The following is an 18,378-nucleotide window of genomic DNA, read 5'->3' on the forward strand; positions in this document are numbered from 1 at the left end:
AACTTACAGAATAGAAGAAATGTTAAGTACAAATATGGGCCTGATATTCAAGGTTAAAGAAATAAAAACTGCTGAGATACTTATCAACCAAGCACATCAGTCAAAAGCAAATTACTTAATACCCTGCTCAAGTTCATTGTCAGTGTAGCAGGATAGAATTTTGTGGAAAGTATTTCAGTTTGGGTTGAGATGAAAAACATACAGGAACCAAACAGGCACTTAATTATGTCTATACAAAAATCTTTTAAACTATTGCCAATGTGATTACATGAAGCGTTCTTATTAATTTTCCTGTTTTGTAAATTTGCTGTTGGCACCACATCACTAATGTTGTAGCACCCTTCCTACCAGATTTATGACAACTCATACATTAGTTGATAATTGATCAACAAACAGCACTGTCATCCCAACAAAAACAACCCATTTTTTATGGAGGATGTGTAATTTTTAGTGCTTCCTCATGGGGGCGTGAAAGGGGCAGGTTTAGGGATAGCTGCAGTCTTTAGGATCATTTTATCTGCAGATGTAATACATGCTTGACAACACTGGGTGGCATCTGAGGTTACATGAATTATAGCCCCATATAAACTGAAACTATAAAAGGATGTACATTAAGATCATGGCAGCGTAATTAAACTGCAATAAAAACCACATCTGTACGCTCATTGGATGCAATTTTGTTGAAATCTTTATTCAGAAAAGAAAACATATTAACATTATTTATAACTGTCCATTTGACAATTTTGTCATCAACATACATTAACACAAAAATATGTGAATCAACATTAGTTTGGTAAAGGTGTGGAGTACAAGAAAAAAAAACAGATAAATAAAAGAATAAGCTGTTTTCTAAAAATAAAAGCATCTGCACATCAGCAAAGTAATCAGAGGCTGAAGAGACTGAAGTCTCTGCTGTAGCTTTGGAGGCAATCATCAATACAGACAATCGAGTCTGCAGTAGGTTCTTTAAAAAAACAAAACCTCAGACATGTCAAAAACAGCTGATATATACAGACACCATTTAGGCCCTTTGATTTTTCTTTTTTTTCTTTTAGAATACAACATTAATCTGAAAACATTCCCCATTCTTCTTGGTTCTCAGTTTCAGCGAGTAGAAACTGATTTGTGGACGGCTTCATTCAAAATGTACGTGTTAAGTGTATGAACCGAACACTGGTAAACATGCTTCAGTGTCCGAAGACACAAACAAAGGTAGAAAGGCTCGGTCATCTATGGTTACTCGTGCTGCAAGGAGCCCCACTGGGCCTCTGAAGCCTTTGTACAGCTGGGTCTAAAATGGTCAAGAAGGCAGCCAAGTCAGTCAGTCAATTTATAAACACCTAGGCTAAATCTGTTCGACATGCAGCATCTTTTTGCTTGATTGTTGAATTATTTTTTTTTTAATTTTTGCTTGATCTGAGTTAGTTTAATGTTGAAGTAGCACACAACACAGCCCCAGACCAGAAGCAGGTACAACAATCAGAGCTGTTTGGGCCTATTTCAGCAGAGAAAACATTGTTCCTACAACATACTGAGTGGAGCAGATACGTGTGAGTGTGTGTCCTTATATTAGGTCATGTTGTATCTTTTTCTTTCTGCCTCAATAAACTCAGTGCAGATGTTGGTCATCCCTCCTGAATCAGGGAAAGCTCAGAGGTGCACTTGGGTTAAAAGTGAGGGTCCCATCCTTGTACATTACACATCATTTTACATTGTTGTTGTCATCATAATTACCATCATCAACATCATTTAACAAGAACGTACAAAAAAAAAAGTAGGAAAGCTGATCTAAAATCAACCAGCCCATTATATAAATGCCCCATTTCTCATCAGTGCTGCTGGTAGACAACCACAAAGGGTTTTTGTTACACAAAACAGTGGGCAGGGGATAAGAATAGGCTTTGCTTGAGCACACAAATACAGAGAGGAGAGGAAGAGGAGGAGGAGGTGGTGAAGGTGGAGAAAACAAAAGTGCCTGAAGAATTAAAAAAAAAATTAAAAAAAAAGACAAACATGTAAACGTCTCTCCAGTCTGGGGAGGGTTGATCCCCCTCAGAAGCTGAGCCGTAGCCATCAGCACACCATCAACCACAATCCAGATGCTAACAATCAAGAAATCCACAGTTCGGACAATTTTGCAATCCATAATCCAAATCCACAGCGTAATCCAGCCTGGTCCCTTTCTAGCCCTGTGTGGGTCCTTTCAGTTCTGGGAGGCTGAGAAGGAGGTGAAGGACTGTGTGAAACTGTAGACCTAGATGTGTTCTGATTGTGTGTGCGTGTGTGTGTCTGTGTGTGTATTTGTGTGTTAGGCATCTTCCTGGGTATGTGTATGTCTGATGATGTGAAAAATCTGGCATAGATTGGTGTGTTCAGGTGTAAACGTATTCGCATTCTCTGCTGACATTCACTCATTAATGCATCTCAGAGTTGAGTTTGTCCTGGAAGATGTACAGGTTGTTGGTGGCAGCGATGGCGATGATGTTCTCATTCGGGTGCCAGGCTGTATGGAGGATCTTCTTGGTGAAGTCCAGGCTATCCACGCTGATATCATCCTTCCGGCGCTTTCCTCCAGCGGCGCAGACCCTGCGTGGCTTCAGGACCGCCCTGGGTTTGCTGCTCTCTCTTGACGCCTCCAGGGTCACATCGCGTTTGGTGTTGCGGTCAAACATGCGGAAGAAGTTGTTGTAGGCTCCGGTCATGATCACACTGGACAGGGGGAAGGAGAAAAATCTACAATCAAAAGTCTACAATTAAGATTAAAGATTTTCATTCTCCTTCTAATGCTGTACAGATTAACAGGTACAGCTAATGAATGACATAAGGAGGCCCGAAGCCAGACTCATCAGACTGCCAGTATTATCAGCCGATAATATACAGCTACACTGTATCTGTAGTGTGTAATAAATGTCACTGTTGCTTCTCAGTACAGTTTTTAGATGATATTATACATGCACAAATGACCAAACACGGGTTTGCTTGAATGAGTTAGCCTTGTATCTACACGTGAATGTGACCGAGCAATGTGCACAGCACTAAACAGGTTAGTTGTTGACACAAGCCTTGTGCACACAACTGAGTTAAACATCTACAAATGTGAGTGACCTAGTGACACATATGTGACTGATTTAAAGTTGTCTTAAATGATATAACTGCAGGATTACAAGTAATGTGAAATAATATGTCATTATTTGAATAAAGATGTGTTTGAGCTGTAACCCATTTATTTCAACAGCAACATACATGTAGTTATCACTGCTCATATAGTAATAATTCAAACACCTCCAAACCAATCAGGTACCTGTCCGAGCCATTCCAGGCACACTCAAACTTGTCAAAGATGCAGTCATTCTCGTAAAGGGAACACAACTTGCTGCGGAGGTAATCATGAACCTGGAGACAAAAAAATACACATACAGATATGATAAAGGTTCCTACACACAGACACACACCTGCTTCACTCCCTGGTATTGACTGTGTAAACTATGAATAGAAGAGCAAGCACAAGCCAGATGCACTCACATACAAAGCTGAGCACAGATAAAACAGGTTAAATGTGGGTACCCTGTAACACAAAGGGTGCCCAAAGGCACACTAATAAGAATCAACACCGGCCCTGAGCAAAACAAGGGGCAGGAGTGTATTTCAATCTAAACTCCTTCTCTATATCGCTAAATCCATTAACATCCTGCTCTCTGTTATCACACCTACCAAGGGCATGATAATAGGGACACACATGTGAACACACACACATCATCACTGACTAATAACGCTATTTCATTCGACCTGCCTGTGTCAGCACTGTGTCTGCCCTGTGATGCAAGAGGTTGAAATCTACACCCTCCTGCAGCCACTGTGCTCTGCATTAAGCCTCCACTGACAATACATTTTGCATAAAGTCAGCAGTCAACAGTTTTGCAATCAATAAACGGTCACGCTGAGGTCGTCTCACGGTTGTACATCAAATCTGGTGACATTTGTGTTTTCCCCTATGGGTCTTTCTGCACATAGTGAAATGATACAGTGTCAGCAGGCAGTCCACGTGATCCCTGATTTAATTCTATACCTCCTTCATCATGAATGTGTGCATATTTTTCATGTTCCTGGTGGATGAAGTACATTTATTGTCATCCATGTGGATGAACTGTATGTCGCTTATGACATTCATCCTCACAGAACCTCAAGCAATGTTGGAATCGGTATGTCTGAATCAGATCTGCTCAGTTACTGTCATTCTATGGCTGCTTTATCTTATCGTTTAGGATTATTGTCTTTCTGCATCCCTACACCTGGAAAGCCAGCCTGACATTATAGTGTGAGATACTTCACACACTTTTCACACTTCACACAAAAATTTGCTGATTTATTTTTCAATTTTCCAAGTGTTGACACAGCGAGGCAGCCAAGTCATGGTTCTAATTATGAGCTGAACACTGAAAATAAGTGTTTAACTCAAAGTAGCTGGGGTTTGTTAATTTCTACTACTGTGCACTACTATGTATGATGTACATTTTTTTTTTAAATTAATGAAAGCAGATAACTTCAAGGGTTTTACCATCTTTTTCTCACCGTTTACCATCCTCAGTCCCTCTTTCAAACCCTCACCCATTTTCTCTCCCACTTTCCCCTCTCCCTCCCTCCCCTTGCTGCATTGCAGATCTAGGTGTCAGCTGTGTAAGGTATCCCTCCTTCCCGCTTTACTTTATGAGTGGAGGCCCAACAGCCTATAAATAGCTCCAGTGCGTCTTAGCCTCCCACTCCTGGCTGCCTCACAGGCCTTCACACGTCAGGCACACACAGAGATACACACACGTTCACCCACACGCCTGCAGCAAGAATACTAAACAAATATTGAAAAAAAAACAAGTTATATATATGTTACATTATAAATAATTCTATTGCCCAGAAATGTATAAACAGAAGCTGGTGTGGTCTAGTGTGAACACAGACAAACTACCGTATGTGTGGGGGATATTTTAATAGAGGCAAATAGAAAAAAGGCCCCTTGTATAGTGCTTATTAGTACACTTTTAACAGCCTTTGTAATCACTATAATCTCTGATACTTTACTGTTTGTATTTGTCAGAACAGACAGAGGTCTGGAGAGTATAGTCTGAACTTAAAAAACTTTGGCCACAGTGAGGGTCTCTGGAGATTCACTGAATTCTCTGGCCTGCAATCAATCCAATTATCCCTAAAAGGATTTGGAAAAATCTAATCATCAGTAAGTACTGTGATCGTGAAAGACGACCTTCTGCCCATGATTCATTTCTCCAATTATGCATATTTTCCAGGATGACAATACTTGTTTTCTGTAAAAGGACATTGAGTCACCAAGCAGTTTGACCAGCACAACTGTGATCCCAATCAGAAGGAAATGAGCATTTAATGCAACCATTTGTTTGCACAGAAAGATGCAAATTTGTTATAATTGTACTGTCAGTTTGTCAGGGGGCTTACTTACACTTCCCACCAATTGGGGGAAAATTTGATTTCACTAACAAACCTAAGCAGGATTTTCACCTGCCTGATGCTTTACAGGGACATACGTGGTCTGCATACAGTGTGAAAGGAATGTCCACAGGCCAGGACTAAGGTTTCCTAGCATTGCACTTAGCAAACATCACACAGCTCATTGTATGTAGTCAGACCACAACCCTGTCACAGTCACTTAGCTAGCACTCAAAACATATTTTTCTCCTTCAAACACAGCATCACTTCATGTGTTGTATAGATGGTACAGGGCCTCATGTTTTTCTACACATGGCCGGTCACACACCTGGTATGTCTCCAGGGGCTTGCTCTCCATGTTGAGGTCCCAGACTTTGGCAGTCAGGTAGTCTCTGGTGAGCAGGTAACGTCCACTGTGGCTAAACTTGACGTCTGACACAGAGGAGATGATCTCGGAGAAGAAGGAGCGGGCACTCGGATCCTCTGGCTCCTCGAACACTGGTAAAGATTGGGGGGGGGGGAGAGGGTGAGTGCTCTTTAGCCTAATGCCAGCACAAACAGTTAGATACAATGTGTGGGTCTTGAGTCTTGCTGAGTCCACGAGGCAGATCGACCATACGAATGACTAATGAATGGCTGTCTGAACAACAACTGATCAAGAGTTCAACCAAGAGAAAAGAAAACTCCAGCTGCTTTAGCACAGTTTGTGCAGGAACACTGAGCTAATGACTCATGGTCAGATATTGAAAAATATGGGGAACAAAATGTGGGGAAAAAAAATCACCAAGGACCACAGACATAGGCAAAAATGTACTATAATGTGAATTGTTGCAGATTTATAAAAAGCAGTCCTGTTTTATATTAGTGAAAGAACTCACTGGGGCCTAAAGCAATATTGTTACACCATACAAAAGAAGAGATATACACTGGGTTCATTATGAGGATTACAATTATAGCTGCTTACAGTTGAAATCTTATGAATTAATTTGCATTAGGGTAAGAAGCAAAATCTTCTGAAATATCAAAATGCAGAAACAGACACTACATCAGCGCTTTAATAAAAAAAAACATAACATGTGCAATATGTCTCTGTCCTGTGTCTCAGCAGGTTTACTCACATTTGGAGTGCTTGTCACACAGTGCTGCTTCTCTCATGTCACAGAGGCGCAGGGTGCCTTTGCTGCTGCTATACACAAACAGGTTACAGTGGTGAGGGTGAAACTCAGCTGCTGTGATCACCTCTGTCAGATCCTCCATGTTGGCTGGCTTGATGTCCACAATGTCTGATTGAAAGCGGCATTGCTCAGGGAAATAACAAAGAGTCAGCTAAACTATCTTACATGTTCGCCATCACACTCTGTACAGTGCAAACGTTCGTTGCTGTACAATAATACATATTCATTACTTTATCAATTTGTAAATCTCTGGAAACCCACGTGGGCCCATAATACATTAACATATAAATGTATACACAGTCTACAGAGCGTAAATAATTTACAGCAGGAATCAAACAAACCAATAAATATATATCTTGGGGGAATTGTTGAGAGAAAAGTAATTCTATATCCAGATAAATTGTATAGTGATGAATCCTGCCCAGGTCAGGGACGTGTCCTATTGAGCTGGATTAGAACTCAGAAAGAACCTGAAATATTTATGCAGCCTGTGAATTATTCATTACGATACATATTACCTCCTTAGGAATAATATTCCCCTCCCCCAACAATGTGTGTGTCTTTGTGCATGTCTGTATACAACAAAGTGGGGTTTGCACTGTAGGAGTTTGTGTGTGTGGTAATGTGTGAATGAATTATCTAGGTTCACATGCCACATAAATCTGTTCCGGCTTTCACATGTGTGTATTGTATTATATTCCTCTGCACTACAAGCCACAAAGGATACTGAAGCTACGATCAGTGATGTCCAGATGCCAGAGGTTGATCCTCAGGTCATCAGCTGACATGTAGGTCTCATAGTCAGAGTTGACAGAGATGGAGTTGACGTGGTAGGTATGGGCATTGGCAAACACTCGTCGAGGGCTCACCTCCACCATCAGGTCCATGGGTTTTAACACGGGCACCTGTGAAAGAGTGCGGTTTAACATCCTTGTCTTTTTTGGAGAAGAAAGATGGTCAAACAGAGAGAGTAGATCAAAATAAAATAATTATATTGTGTCAGGATTTAATATTCATATGTTACTCCCTTTGATATCAATAATAGATAACTCCTACAGACCGAAATTGATTGCTTGATTAAGATCGGATTAAGTCAAGCACAGAATGGGGTCTTGATCTTGTGTATATTATAACAGCCCCTACACACACACACAATTTAACTGCTAATATAAAAAAAAACCACAGATGCTCTGATGAATCCAGTGCGGATGTTGTAGTGCTGCACTGTGTAGCTGGAGGATTTCTCCACCCCCACAGACACGTGCTCTCACATGTACCTTGTGCCAGTGACCCATTTTTGCACATGCAAACACATCTGTACACACTGACCCAGTTTTATTGCCTAACCTGCACATCACAAAGATGTTTATATACAGACAGACAGACAGACAGACAGACAGACAGACGGGCGGACAGACAGACAGACAGACAGACAAATCTTCCACCTGTAGGGAGGTGACTGTGGATATGTCCTTGATGCGACCCTCCTCATCCTTCAGGTTGTATCCCTCGGGCCGTTTATCTCTTTCACTCACCTTCCACAACTTAATCGTCTTATCTGAAAAAAAAACAAGGCCATTGACTCCTCTGATAACAACAGAGGTAATGAGTCAGTGTAACTAATGAATAAAATGTGCTTGTTATAAGATTTTTAGGTTAACTAAAACTAGTCAACTCTTAATTCAAACTAAATAACTCAAATAAATGACTAAATCCACTCGACAATCAAATTTAAAGGAAATCTCAGACTCTTTTACTAAAAAAATGACAGCAAGCAGCATCAGCTGGGGAGGCAGGTCTTCCATTTTTCATAGCCTCAACTGTAAATAATACAGTATTTAACAGAATCAATAACAGCTCAGCAGTAAATCTATAGATCTTCTATAAACTTAAAATGTAAACATAAAGCAGAAACACCCCTCTCTCTCTCTTTCTGCCAAGCAAGGCAAACTCAGGCACTAATGCACTATAGACCATTGTAATGCAGCAGAAATGGGAGCACAATATTGCCGTATACATTTTTGTAATAATGGTTCTAAGGGCCATTTTAGTGTGACACACACTTTGACCTTTTCAAAATGGCAGGTCACATTTTAAAAACAGGGTCAGCAGCTACTGCACAGAAATATGATCATTACAGCTGATTCACGAGAAGTGTTTTCACTGAATAACTTTCACAGCACTTCTTTTACAGCTTTTAGTGTGTGTGTGTGTGTGTGTGTGTGTGTGGGCTCTTTTACCATTGGTTGAGAGGAGAAAGTGTGCAGCGTTCTGCTGAGGCAGCCATCGGATTTTATTGATCTTTTCCTCAATCTCCAGACTCTTAAGGTAGTCGAATTCAGGCTCATGGCTCTGAAAGGTGCTGTAGACATTATACTCTCCCTGGGAGAATGGCTCAGTCTTGCTCTGTAGAAAGAAACAGAGCAAGTAAAGGTATACGTTTCTCACATGCATTATCATGGTGCAAAAAACTGTAACTCCCTGGACCTAATTCAGTCAGTCTTAACCTTGATTATGTGCAGAAGCAGTGTGGCTCAGACTCTGCACAGCACTGTAATAAAGCATCAACTATTTATCAACCAATATAGAGTGTGGCTGGAGGGTAACAGAGTGCATTCATCAGTGCTCTCACAGCAGGAATAAAAAACTGTATATCTGTGTGTGTGTGTACCTCTGGTTCCCTCTGAAAGATGACCACACGGCCCCCTTTGTCCCCTGTGGCCAGGAGCTCTCCTGTGTGATTGAACTCAACAGTGGAGATGATATCAGCTGGAGAGAGCAAGAGAGCCAGAGAAAGAGAGAAGGGGAGGGAGAGAGGGGGAGGGAGAGGGAGGGAGGGAGGGAGGGAGGGGGAGAGAGAGAGAGGGTATAGTATTATCTATTTGACCTCATACAATCATTCATCTGAATAATATGTACGTTGATTAAAATATGTGTGGGATAAAACAATATTTGATTGCAAACACAACGATTATGCGATTGTGTTCACAGTATAAAACACATAAACACACACACAGTCACACAGCTGTTTCACAGAAGGCACAGGTGTTATCTGTGCTCCACTATGACACACAGACAATGACGCACGGGATTACAGTGTCACTTCAGTTCATCTTGTGCAGGGGATAAGTATGTACTCTACAATCTCTGTACACAGCTGTGGATCCCAATCATTATTTGTCACTACATTCATTTGTATATGCATACAGTAATGTGTAATAAATACCTACTTCACATTTACTGTGCAGAATTTTACTGGTTCTTCCTGCATCACACAAAATCTTAAGTTAGAAAGCACCAATTTATACCCTCTAATGAAGAGCATGTGGTTTTAATTTTCCATGTAAGCTCCTCTTTGCCCCTCTGTCTACTTATCCTGCTTTCATCCCCCCTAGTGAAGCAGATTGAAGATTTAGTTCTAAATATTTGGACACAAAATCGGCTTGGGAGGAAAAAAGGTCTGGTAAACCTTCAAATTACAAACAGGAGTTAAAAAGTTAATGATTTACCTTGGGTTACTTCATCCTACCATACTCAAACAAGCAAAGATGCTGAAACCTCAAGGCAGTTAAAAATACCTACATGTATTTACTCAATGTTTGTCCTATATTTCCTCTTCATTTTTTGAACTAAACAAGTAATCCATCCAGTTTGTTTACTGACAGATGTGACCTGAATGTTCAGCTCAGCTGTGAAGTTTTACAATATAGGCTGCATTAAGAACAGACAGTTGCTTGTGATGCAGATCACCATGGAGATGACTGGATAATCTTCAGTTGCAACAAATGCACAGATTCCTCAGGTATTATTCATGTCACCCCACAATCAAAAAAATACAAATATTTGCTAACCACTAGGAAATGACAGTAAAAATATTTTATAAAAACAGCCACTTCTGGAGTACATAAACCTCCCCTTCCTGAAAACTAAACCTAATAACATTTCAAAATGACTTTCAATGTAATAAAGCTTTTACGAGATTCCTCTGACATTGTACATATTATGTGGAAAAACAGGGACACAGCGCAGCCTCACGTAAATCTTTGTGCCGCAAAAGCTCAAATCTGCTTTCCATCCACTGATAAACAGTTGATTAGTATCTTCAAAAATATCATAGATTGGGTTTCAAAAATCCCCTGGGCTCAGCTTTGATAAAAAAGAACAAGGTCCTCAAAAGCTTTGGCAGTAATAGAAATAGAGAGTGTATTCATTGATGGTTGGAGTGATTCAATGCTGTAGCCTTGCATATTTTGTGGTGGCCTTGAGAGAGGTTTTATGATGAAGGGAGGCAGGGAGTGCTCTTCAATCACTGTACCAACACAACCACAATACACTACTGTGTATTACTCATGTTCAATTTCCATGGTCTTTTCAAACTAATTACATTGTTTTTTATCTCTTTACTATTCAGTGTCAATTTCTCACTCATGGTTTTTGTGATCATTTGACTAATAACAGCCTCTTATTCTCTTCTTGGTTGTCTGTCCACATTCAGCTCTCATCCCTCCCCCACGGCACTGCCTGCCTGGCTGCTATATGTTGGCGTGCACACATTGGTGGTGGTGGTGCTGGTAGTAAAAGAATGGGAAGGATGGGAAAGGAAGGTGGAGGGGTCCTCCGGTGAGTAGAGGTTGCCGTGGTAACCAGCAGAGCCAACCAGTAGCTGCGGTACTCATAATGGTTGGCCGTATATGGATGTCTAGTGAATGAGGAAGTGGGATTCATCAATCCAGTACTCTCAGGAAGAAGGAGCATGGTAAAATGATTATGCTACTGCAGTTTCATCCAGTAACAAATGTTTCTCAATTAATACCAGGAGATGGAGCAGACACTATGGCCCTAATTGAGGATATGCAGATAATTAATGCATGCACACATGATGGGTACACACACACACAAAGCTCTACACATGTAATGATGCACAGCAAAGTGAGTGTGCTTGATGCTCCAAGTGTGAGTTAGTGTGTGAACACTAACAGACAACGGTGTCTCAATTCAAGGCACATGGAGAAAGAGTTGTGCTCAGCAAAAACACAGGCGCACATCCTCTGTTAGATTCTCAAGTCACTGTCCTACAGTATATACTATACTATGCAATATAGCAAGCTAGCTGCACCCATCTCCCGTTGACAGTCCATTAGCATCAGCAGCCTCATCTGACTTTGGCACATTGCAGAAGCTGAGAAAACACACTGTGACTGCAAGTGCATGCACCTGCACATACAGTACACACCAACACAAACCCACATATGAACCCAGTGACACATGAAAAAACATCTACTGTGAGATATTTTCAGGACAGAATTCTCTTATTTTTGGTGATCTATTAATGGCAAATTTAAACAAAAAATGTTGGTTTCACAGGCAAATTTTTGGATTTAAAGATGGGTTTCAAACAATTGAATATTCCCAATGAGTTTCAGCTTTGTAATGGCAACAGTTTGCAGTTTTTCTGTCCTAAATGAAAGTCAATACCAAGTGCCTAGTTCAGATTTAAAATATATTATCAAGTAAAAACTAGAAAGTAGAAATTTGGACAGACCCATGTGACAGATGAGGGGGGTGACGAACATACAAGGATGGGGAATTCCTTTTTTTGTTGAGGTTTCTACAGGGACAGAGAGGAGCAGACGTCCTACAGTCCCAATTATAGATATCTTAGGTCTGGGCAAACAGAGACCATTAAACCTGAGCCAAAAACACACACTCCTTAAAAGCAGGGACAAGCCACCACTCAGCAGGAGAGGGAGAGAGACAGAGAAAGAGAGAGTGTGTGTGTGTGTGTGTGTGTGCGTTGAAGCACCCTGCATTTCCTGTGTACATGTGCACAAGTGTGTGTGCTCAATTACCCTGTAGAGAAATAAATGGGTGGAGGAAAAGAGGGAGGGGGCGAGAGCGACTGCCAGAGGGAGATGTTAAATTGATCCCTGTCCTGCAGTTTTGGTATCTGGAAAAAAGAGAACTGCTGCACGTGTTTGTGTTTGACGTGCACATGTGTGGAGAGGACTGATTTAAGCCCCACACAGCAGGGGATCTACCATTTTTCCAAACACACATTGGCACAATGGAGTAAAGCTGGTGTGAGCCTAATGGTTATAGACACAAACAATTAGAAACTCAAACCATGCCAGCTTCCGCATGCATAGAATCACCTATAATCCTGCTTTTCCTTGTCAAAAAAAATCAATTTGTTTATCCACCAGATTTGTGAGCCTTATTTTATTCTGTCCATACAGCTGTCAGCATATAGGGCTGGCACAGTTAGCTGAGACCAGCCAAACTATTCAATTTACAGTTTTCACACTGTTGGAAGAGACATTGGAGACATACTGGAAGACATTTCTTATCTTTTCTGACATTTTATAGACCACACAGTTCATCAATTATTTCAAAAAAATGGCAGCTGGGCTCTGTGGATGTCACAGACATGTGTGTCAATATCTGTTCATGTCTTCCTTATTATTAAATAGGACTAAGGCATCAATATCTAGAGGCAGACATGGTGTCATCTGGTTAAACTATTTAAAGACATCAACCTCTCTCTCTCTCTCTCTCTCTCTCTCTCTCACACACACACACACACACACAATCCATACCGGATCAGGCAGACTGAGACAAAAATAAAGAGCCATGTATAAAAATAGAAACACAAAACGGATGAGGCAGACAGACAGAGACAAAGTGATGTTTAAGATATTTATATCACTCAGACTCATGTGAGAATTCACCTGACTCTGCTCACACACATCTCTTTAACTCACACAAACTCCTTTCAACACACACTCTTGCATACACACACTCTCTCTCACACTGGGGTCATGTGGAGCAGTTGTGTGACACAGATATGACCTCTGGGATAGAAGAGAGCACACACCTTCAGTGTAAGAGGCAAACGGCTCAGGCTCCAGAGAAAGGGTAGTGATGTCGGAGCACAGGACCTGGATGGGGCTCAACATCCTGGGGGAGGAATCCAGGGTGGAGAGGGGTGGACAGGATGGGCGGAGCTCTTCAGGCTATAGCCAGGAGCAGCCCTGCAAGAGGAGCAAGGATGGGCGGATGGGAAGAAAGGAGGGAGGGGAGGAGGAGGGCAACAGCGAGGCAGAGGATGAGGAAGGAAGGAGGGAGGTCCGGGCAGGGAGAGGGAAGTTGGGGAAGGGTTAGGGGAAGGGACTGAGTTACTACATCACCACACTCAATCATGAGTTCTCACCAAAGAAAATCTACTGGTGGCGTATTCATGATCACATTGTATCTGCGTCTGGCTAGCAAGACATGAAGGATGAACAGAGATAAGATAACTGATGGAACGAAGTTTGTTATAAAATTTGTTTGAAAGTTTTGCAGATGTTTGTAATTTTTCATCAAAAACTACCAATTCAATTTAAATTAATTAATGTATAATGTAATGAAATCTGTTCAAGTAACTAAACAAAGATTTATTGATATAAATCTGGAATGATAAAAATAAGTCACATATGCTGTTCCAAGATGTCTGTGTTTGCTATGACCCTTCTCTTCCAGTGACAGGGGTGTGAGCTCCTTGCTAAAATAAGTCATGGTATAGAAAAATGGTAATGATGAACAGGGATGGTGTCTGTGTATTTTTAAGAAAACTTTATAAAAATTGTTTTACAAAGTTCTCAAAAAATGTAAAATTTGTTAATTCATTGTACCTTGTATGGAGGGAAGGAGAGAGAGGGGAGGGATAGTAAGGTGGAGGGAGGTTAAGCATCTCTCCCCCTGTAGGAGTTAAAGGGCAGGGGAATCCCCATGGGAAGACACACTGTTATGTATGTGCACGCACACTTATAGCCTCACAAAACACTTGCAGACTCACACTCATACATATAAACAAACCTAAGGAAACAAAACAACACACAGTATTTACTGAAATACATAAATATGAATGCCATAAAAGCACCCAAGCATCAAATCACATTTCTCTCTGTCTGTCTCTACCACCTTGTGTGTTTCTCACACATACAGGAGCACATTGTGTTTGAGAAGCAGCCTTTAAAGCACTGTTGGAAAACTGTTTGGCAGATGTGCCAATTCAGCAACGGGCAATGCTGTGAGATGCATTAACAGGCCGATGAGGAAAGAAATGGGGAGGACGGTGGGGGATGGGGTTGACCATAGAGGACAGGTGTCGGGTGATGGAGTTAATGTAGAAGACGTAGGCAGCAGGTAAATTAATTTTCTATTGATTTGTGACAGAAAATTATATTTGAGAATTCCTGTGCAAGTAATTATTAGAACATAATTTGTACTTCCTTGCATGAAAGCTGTCAGTGTGCGGCACAGCTCTTTCATACCATGCTGGTATGAGCTCATCAGCAATTCACCCTAAATAATGTCTGTGCCGGCCTGAGATGTGTGGAATAATTAATACTGCTATTATTGGTGGGTGGAGACAACATGTCAATCATACTGGCCAAGCATGAACAGCAGCATGTTTACCATTACTGACTGTTTCTATGGCAATAATGGATGGAAGGTGATGGCTGTTAAAACACTGATTTGTTTTTTGTTTTTTTACCACTTACTAAATGAACAGACACTGCTCATGGAAATATAAGAACAAAACAGAAAAAGCACATAAAAACAAACAAAGGCACACACATAGACAACACAGGTATAATCAACAGGCAAAACAACACATCTGACGTGCTTCTGTGTGAGGGAAATTATGTTTCAGTTCAGACGCAGGAAACATAATTCGTTTTCTACTTGCACGTCCATGACCCCCAAATGATAATCCGCTGTTCTGGTGTAAGAGGTGTGGTGAACAATGAGCCGAGTGTAAAAAACAGACAAGGCAGACAGGGAAGTCTGTGTGCAGGTGAGATTAGCGGGGTTATTAAGATTAGCAGAAAGTCGTTATAATCCATTGGTTTTATTGAAACAAGTCCTTTGTGTGCTGCTGGGTTTTACTGAGATCTGATAAAATATGTATTCAATTTGCCAACATTCTGAATTCCTGAATTTCCCCTTGGGGATCAATAAAGTATCTATCTATCTTTTTATCTATCTATCCATCTATCTATCTATCATTCAATTTGGGCAGTGAAAGCCTGTGTTGTGAGGTAAGAAAGGGCACAAGAATATGGATGTTTGTCTAGAAAATTCTGTCTATTCCACAGAGAAGGACAGACTCCAACATACATACAACACACACATTCAAACACAGGCTGGATCAATACTTCCCTGCAGTGTCAAAAAATTGCTGTGTTATACAAGGTAACTAGGTGGCTACAAAAGCAAATAAAAACAGTATGAGAGGGGAAAAGAAGGAGCGGAAAACTCTGGTTTAAATCTGAGTGTTGTGTTCTGTCTAAACACTTATTAGCACTGAGCTTATAGAGGATTAAGAAGCTGTCCTGAGCTTGTTCTGTCTGACATAGAAGAACACACACAAACACGCTCTCCAAAAGTTGGTTACATAGATCTCACACTCTCATTTGGACACGTGAACATACGCATACAGCCTCCTACCTTCAGTCACATAGTTGTGGTCGGGGAGGAAGCCGCGGTGGTTAAGCGTCGGGGTGGCGTCAGTGTCTTCGCCCATCAGCGGGGCTTAGGGGAGTGCCCGTCTTGGTGGGGCAATGTGGTGGTGGCAGACTGGTGGTGGAGGGGGTGGTGGGGATGCCAGCCAGCACAGCGCCCATGCTGCTGCCCGGCGACGCCTCCTCAGCACAGAGGCGCACGGCCGGGCATCCTATCCTTAAACGAGGGTGAGGAGCAAGAGGGAGCGGGGCAGTCCCGAAGGAGGGATGGGTGCGTCTAGAAGTACACTCAACTGCTTCTGACAGCCAGATGCAAACCTGCAAGAGGATTATTTGAAAACAATTTAAATGCTACCACTAGTGAGCTTGATTTGCGCCTCACTACAGCAAACATCACTCATGAGGCAAAAAAAAAAAAACAAGCGCACCCTATGTCCACCATGCAGCTGCTGAGTCCAGGTGTGGCCAGACCAATTGCACTCTCTGGCAAACACACGCAGAAAACACAGCTTTTTGCTTTCAGAAATGGATAAAGTCTCTGTTTGTTAATGGATGCTTGAGCAGAAGAAGATGAGAGAGGAGATGAGGAGCATGATAGTGGGGGGAGGGGAGAGAGGGATGAGCAGAGATCCTGGTCGGTGTATCTGCAGTGCTGCTGCTTCTGCAGTGAACTCACACACAGATGCACATCCACAGTGAGATAAACACACACTCACCTACACACGCAGCAGCTTGCAGGTCAGGTACTCCCGAGTAGATCATCCATGAATAATGTCTCAGTCCTCTTCAGCGGGTGACTGTCTCTCGCTGGTTTCTGGGCTGTTCTAGTACGAGGAGGAAAATTCTTCTGGCCCTGCGTTCTGCTGCAGTCTGTGCTCTGGCGTATGTATGAAAGGCAGAGTGAGAGGTAGAGAGAGGGGGAGGGAGAGTGGGAGAGGATCTGTCCTGCTGCGTTGGTACGTGTGTGTGATGCATCAGTGGAGGCCCCACCCACTATTAGCCGCAGCCAATCACCACAGAGCTGTGATCTGCCTGACCACTGACTGCAGGTGATTAAATATGATAAAGAAACAGTGAGGTTGGAGGAGTGGGCGGCAGAGCGGAAGTGGCTGAGTGTCTTATAAGGCTGTGATTAATGGGAGAGAAAGGAAAGAGCAGGAGAGGAAGAGAGTCAGACCGTTTCACTCGACTTAGTGCTGAGTATGAACCACAACAGTGACTACTATGGGATTCACCTGCAGACATAACTGAATTAGCACAAAGGCAGCATAAACTGATACTAACACATTTTAATATACAGCAGCACACCAACCACTCAAGTGTGTATAGAAGAAAGAGCTGGGTAACTCATACTTTTTGTTGTTTTTTCCAATGTAGAGCAGTATCATGACAATATCAAGTTAATTCCCATATTTTTGTTTTGTAAAATCGCCTCTTACTAAGACATCAACAAGACGATTAATATCTACATAACAGCAAAGAGGTTTCGTGTGTGATTTGCTGACACAGAGGCCTCCAGTAAATGAGTGAATCCAGTAATTAACCAGTACAAGTACTAATCTAACAAATATATAAATGTGTCTGGAGCTGAACTTTAAATGCTCTTGTTTTGTTCAAAAAGGCATAAGAGTTAAAAGCTTTTTTTGCTTTTAACTAGGTATTGAAATACAATAACTATTTATACTGATATTTAGTGCTTTTTAGCAGAAGCCATGTCTTCACTAATAAACATCAGACCCAGCATGAAAAATGGGTGTAATGTGTAGTTGCTCAGCCATAGTCCAAGAGACCAGAAATGACCACTTTCTGATGGAGAAACACTTCATTTCACACACCAACACACAGAAGCTCCTGTAAGTGTGGCAGCAGATAGCGAGGGGGTGCCAATGACAGTTGGTGCCATCACTGGTGCTGGCTGTCTGCCACCAGGCTTTAACCCCCCCCCCCCCCTCCCCTCTCAGGGAACAAGAAGAGCTGTTTATCTGACTTACTCCAAGACTGCCAGCATGTCCTCCCCCCCACGCACTACTTACCAATGATGAGCAACACCACACACAAACACCACTGCCGTACAGTTTCTGCCCATCCCAATCAACTGCCCCCTGCCAGCCTAACATCCACTACAAAGCTCTCCTAAGCCTCATTCAGGCTACCTGCACATCTCTACCAATTCACATGTCACCACATACCCTCCCCTAGTTAAATCTATAAATACATGATAAGGTACACAGAAAAGGTGACAG

At 41.8% G+C, this 18,378-nt stretch overlaps 1 protein-coding gene across 2 annotated transcripts; it reads right to left on the reverse strand.

The window, feature by feature from the left end:
- Positions 1 to 665: 665 nt before the first annotated feature.
- LOC114442215 (serine/threonine-protein phosphatase 2A 55 kDa regulatory subunit B gamma isoform) lies at positions 666 to 17,334 on the reverse strand. Of its 2 annotated transcripts, XM_028415578.1 has the most exons (11): positions 16,852 to 17,334; positions 16,122 to 16,453; positions 13,501 to 13,657; positions 9,298 to 9,395; positions 8,867 to 9,032; positions 8,072 to 8,184; positions 7,354 to 7,531; positions 6,570 to 6,734; positions 5,780 to 5,949; positions 3,302 to 3,393; positions 666 to 2,709 (listed from the first exon to the last, which is right to left on the reverse strand). In XM_028415578.1, exons 3-11 carry the CDS (start codon positions 13,580 to 13,582, stop codon positions 2,415 to 2,417), a joined length of 1,359 nt encoding a protein of 452 aa, XP_028271379.1. In that variant the 5' UTR covers positions 13,583 to 13,657; positions 16,122 to 16,453; positions 16,852 to 17,334; the 3' UTR covers positions 666 to 2,414. The 2 variants fall into 2 exon arrangements, with proteins under 2 accessions (XP_028271379.1, XP_028271380.1); XM_028415579.1 differs by lacking the exon at positions 13,501 to 13,657.
- Between the last annotated feature and the right edge of the window lie 1,044 nt (positions 17,335 to 18,378).

This window comes from Parambassis ranga, chromosome 10 (genome assembly GCF_900634625.1).
Source record: "Parambassis ranga chromosome 10, fParRan2.1, whole genome shotgun sequence".
NCBI lineage: Eukaryota > Metazoa > Chordata > Actinopteri > Ambassidae > Parambassis > Parambassis ranga.

Excerpts from the sequence above, each read along its gene's own strand:
- LOC114442215 (XM_028415578.1), bottom strand. The coding sequence starts at position 13,582 with ATGTTGAGCCCCATCCAGGTCCTGTGCTCCGACATCACTACCCTTTCT. Across the intron at positions 9,396-13,500 it reads GTTTGCCTCTTACACTGAAG|CTGATATCATCTCCACTGTT; the intron begins GTGTGTGCTCTC and ends TGCTCTCTCCAG. Across the intron at positions 9,033-9,297 it reads TCTTTCAGAGGGAACCAGAG|AGCAAGACTGAGCCATTCTC; the intron begins GTACACACACAC and ends TTCTTTCTACAG.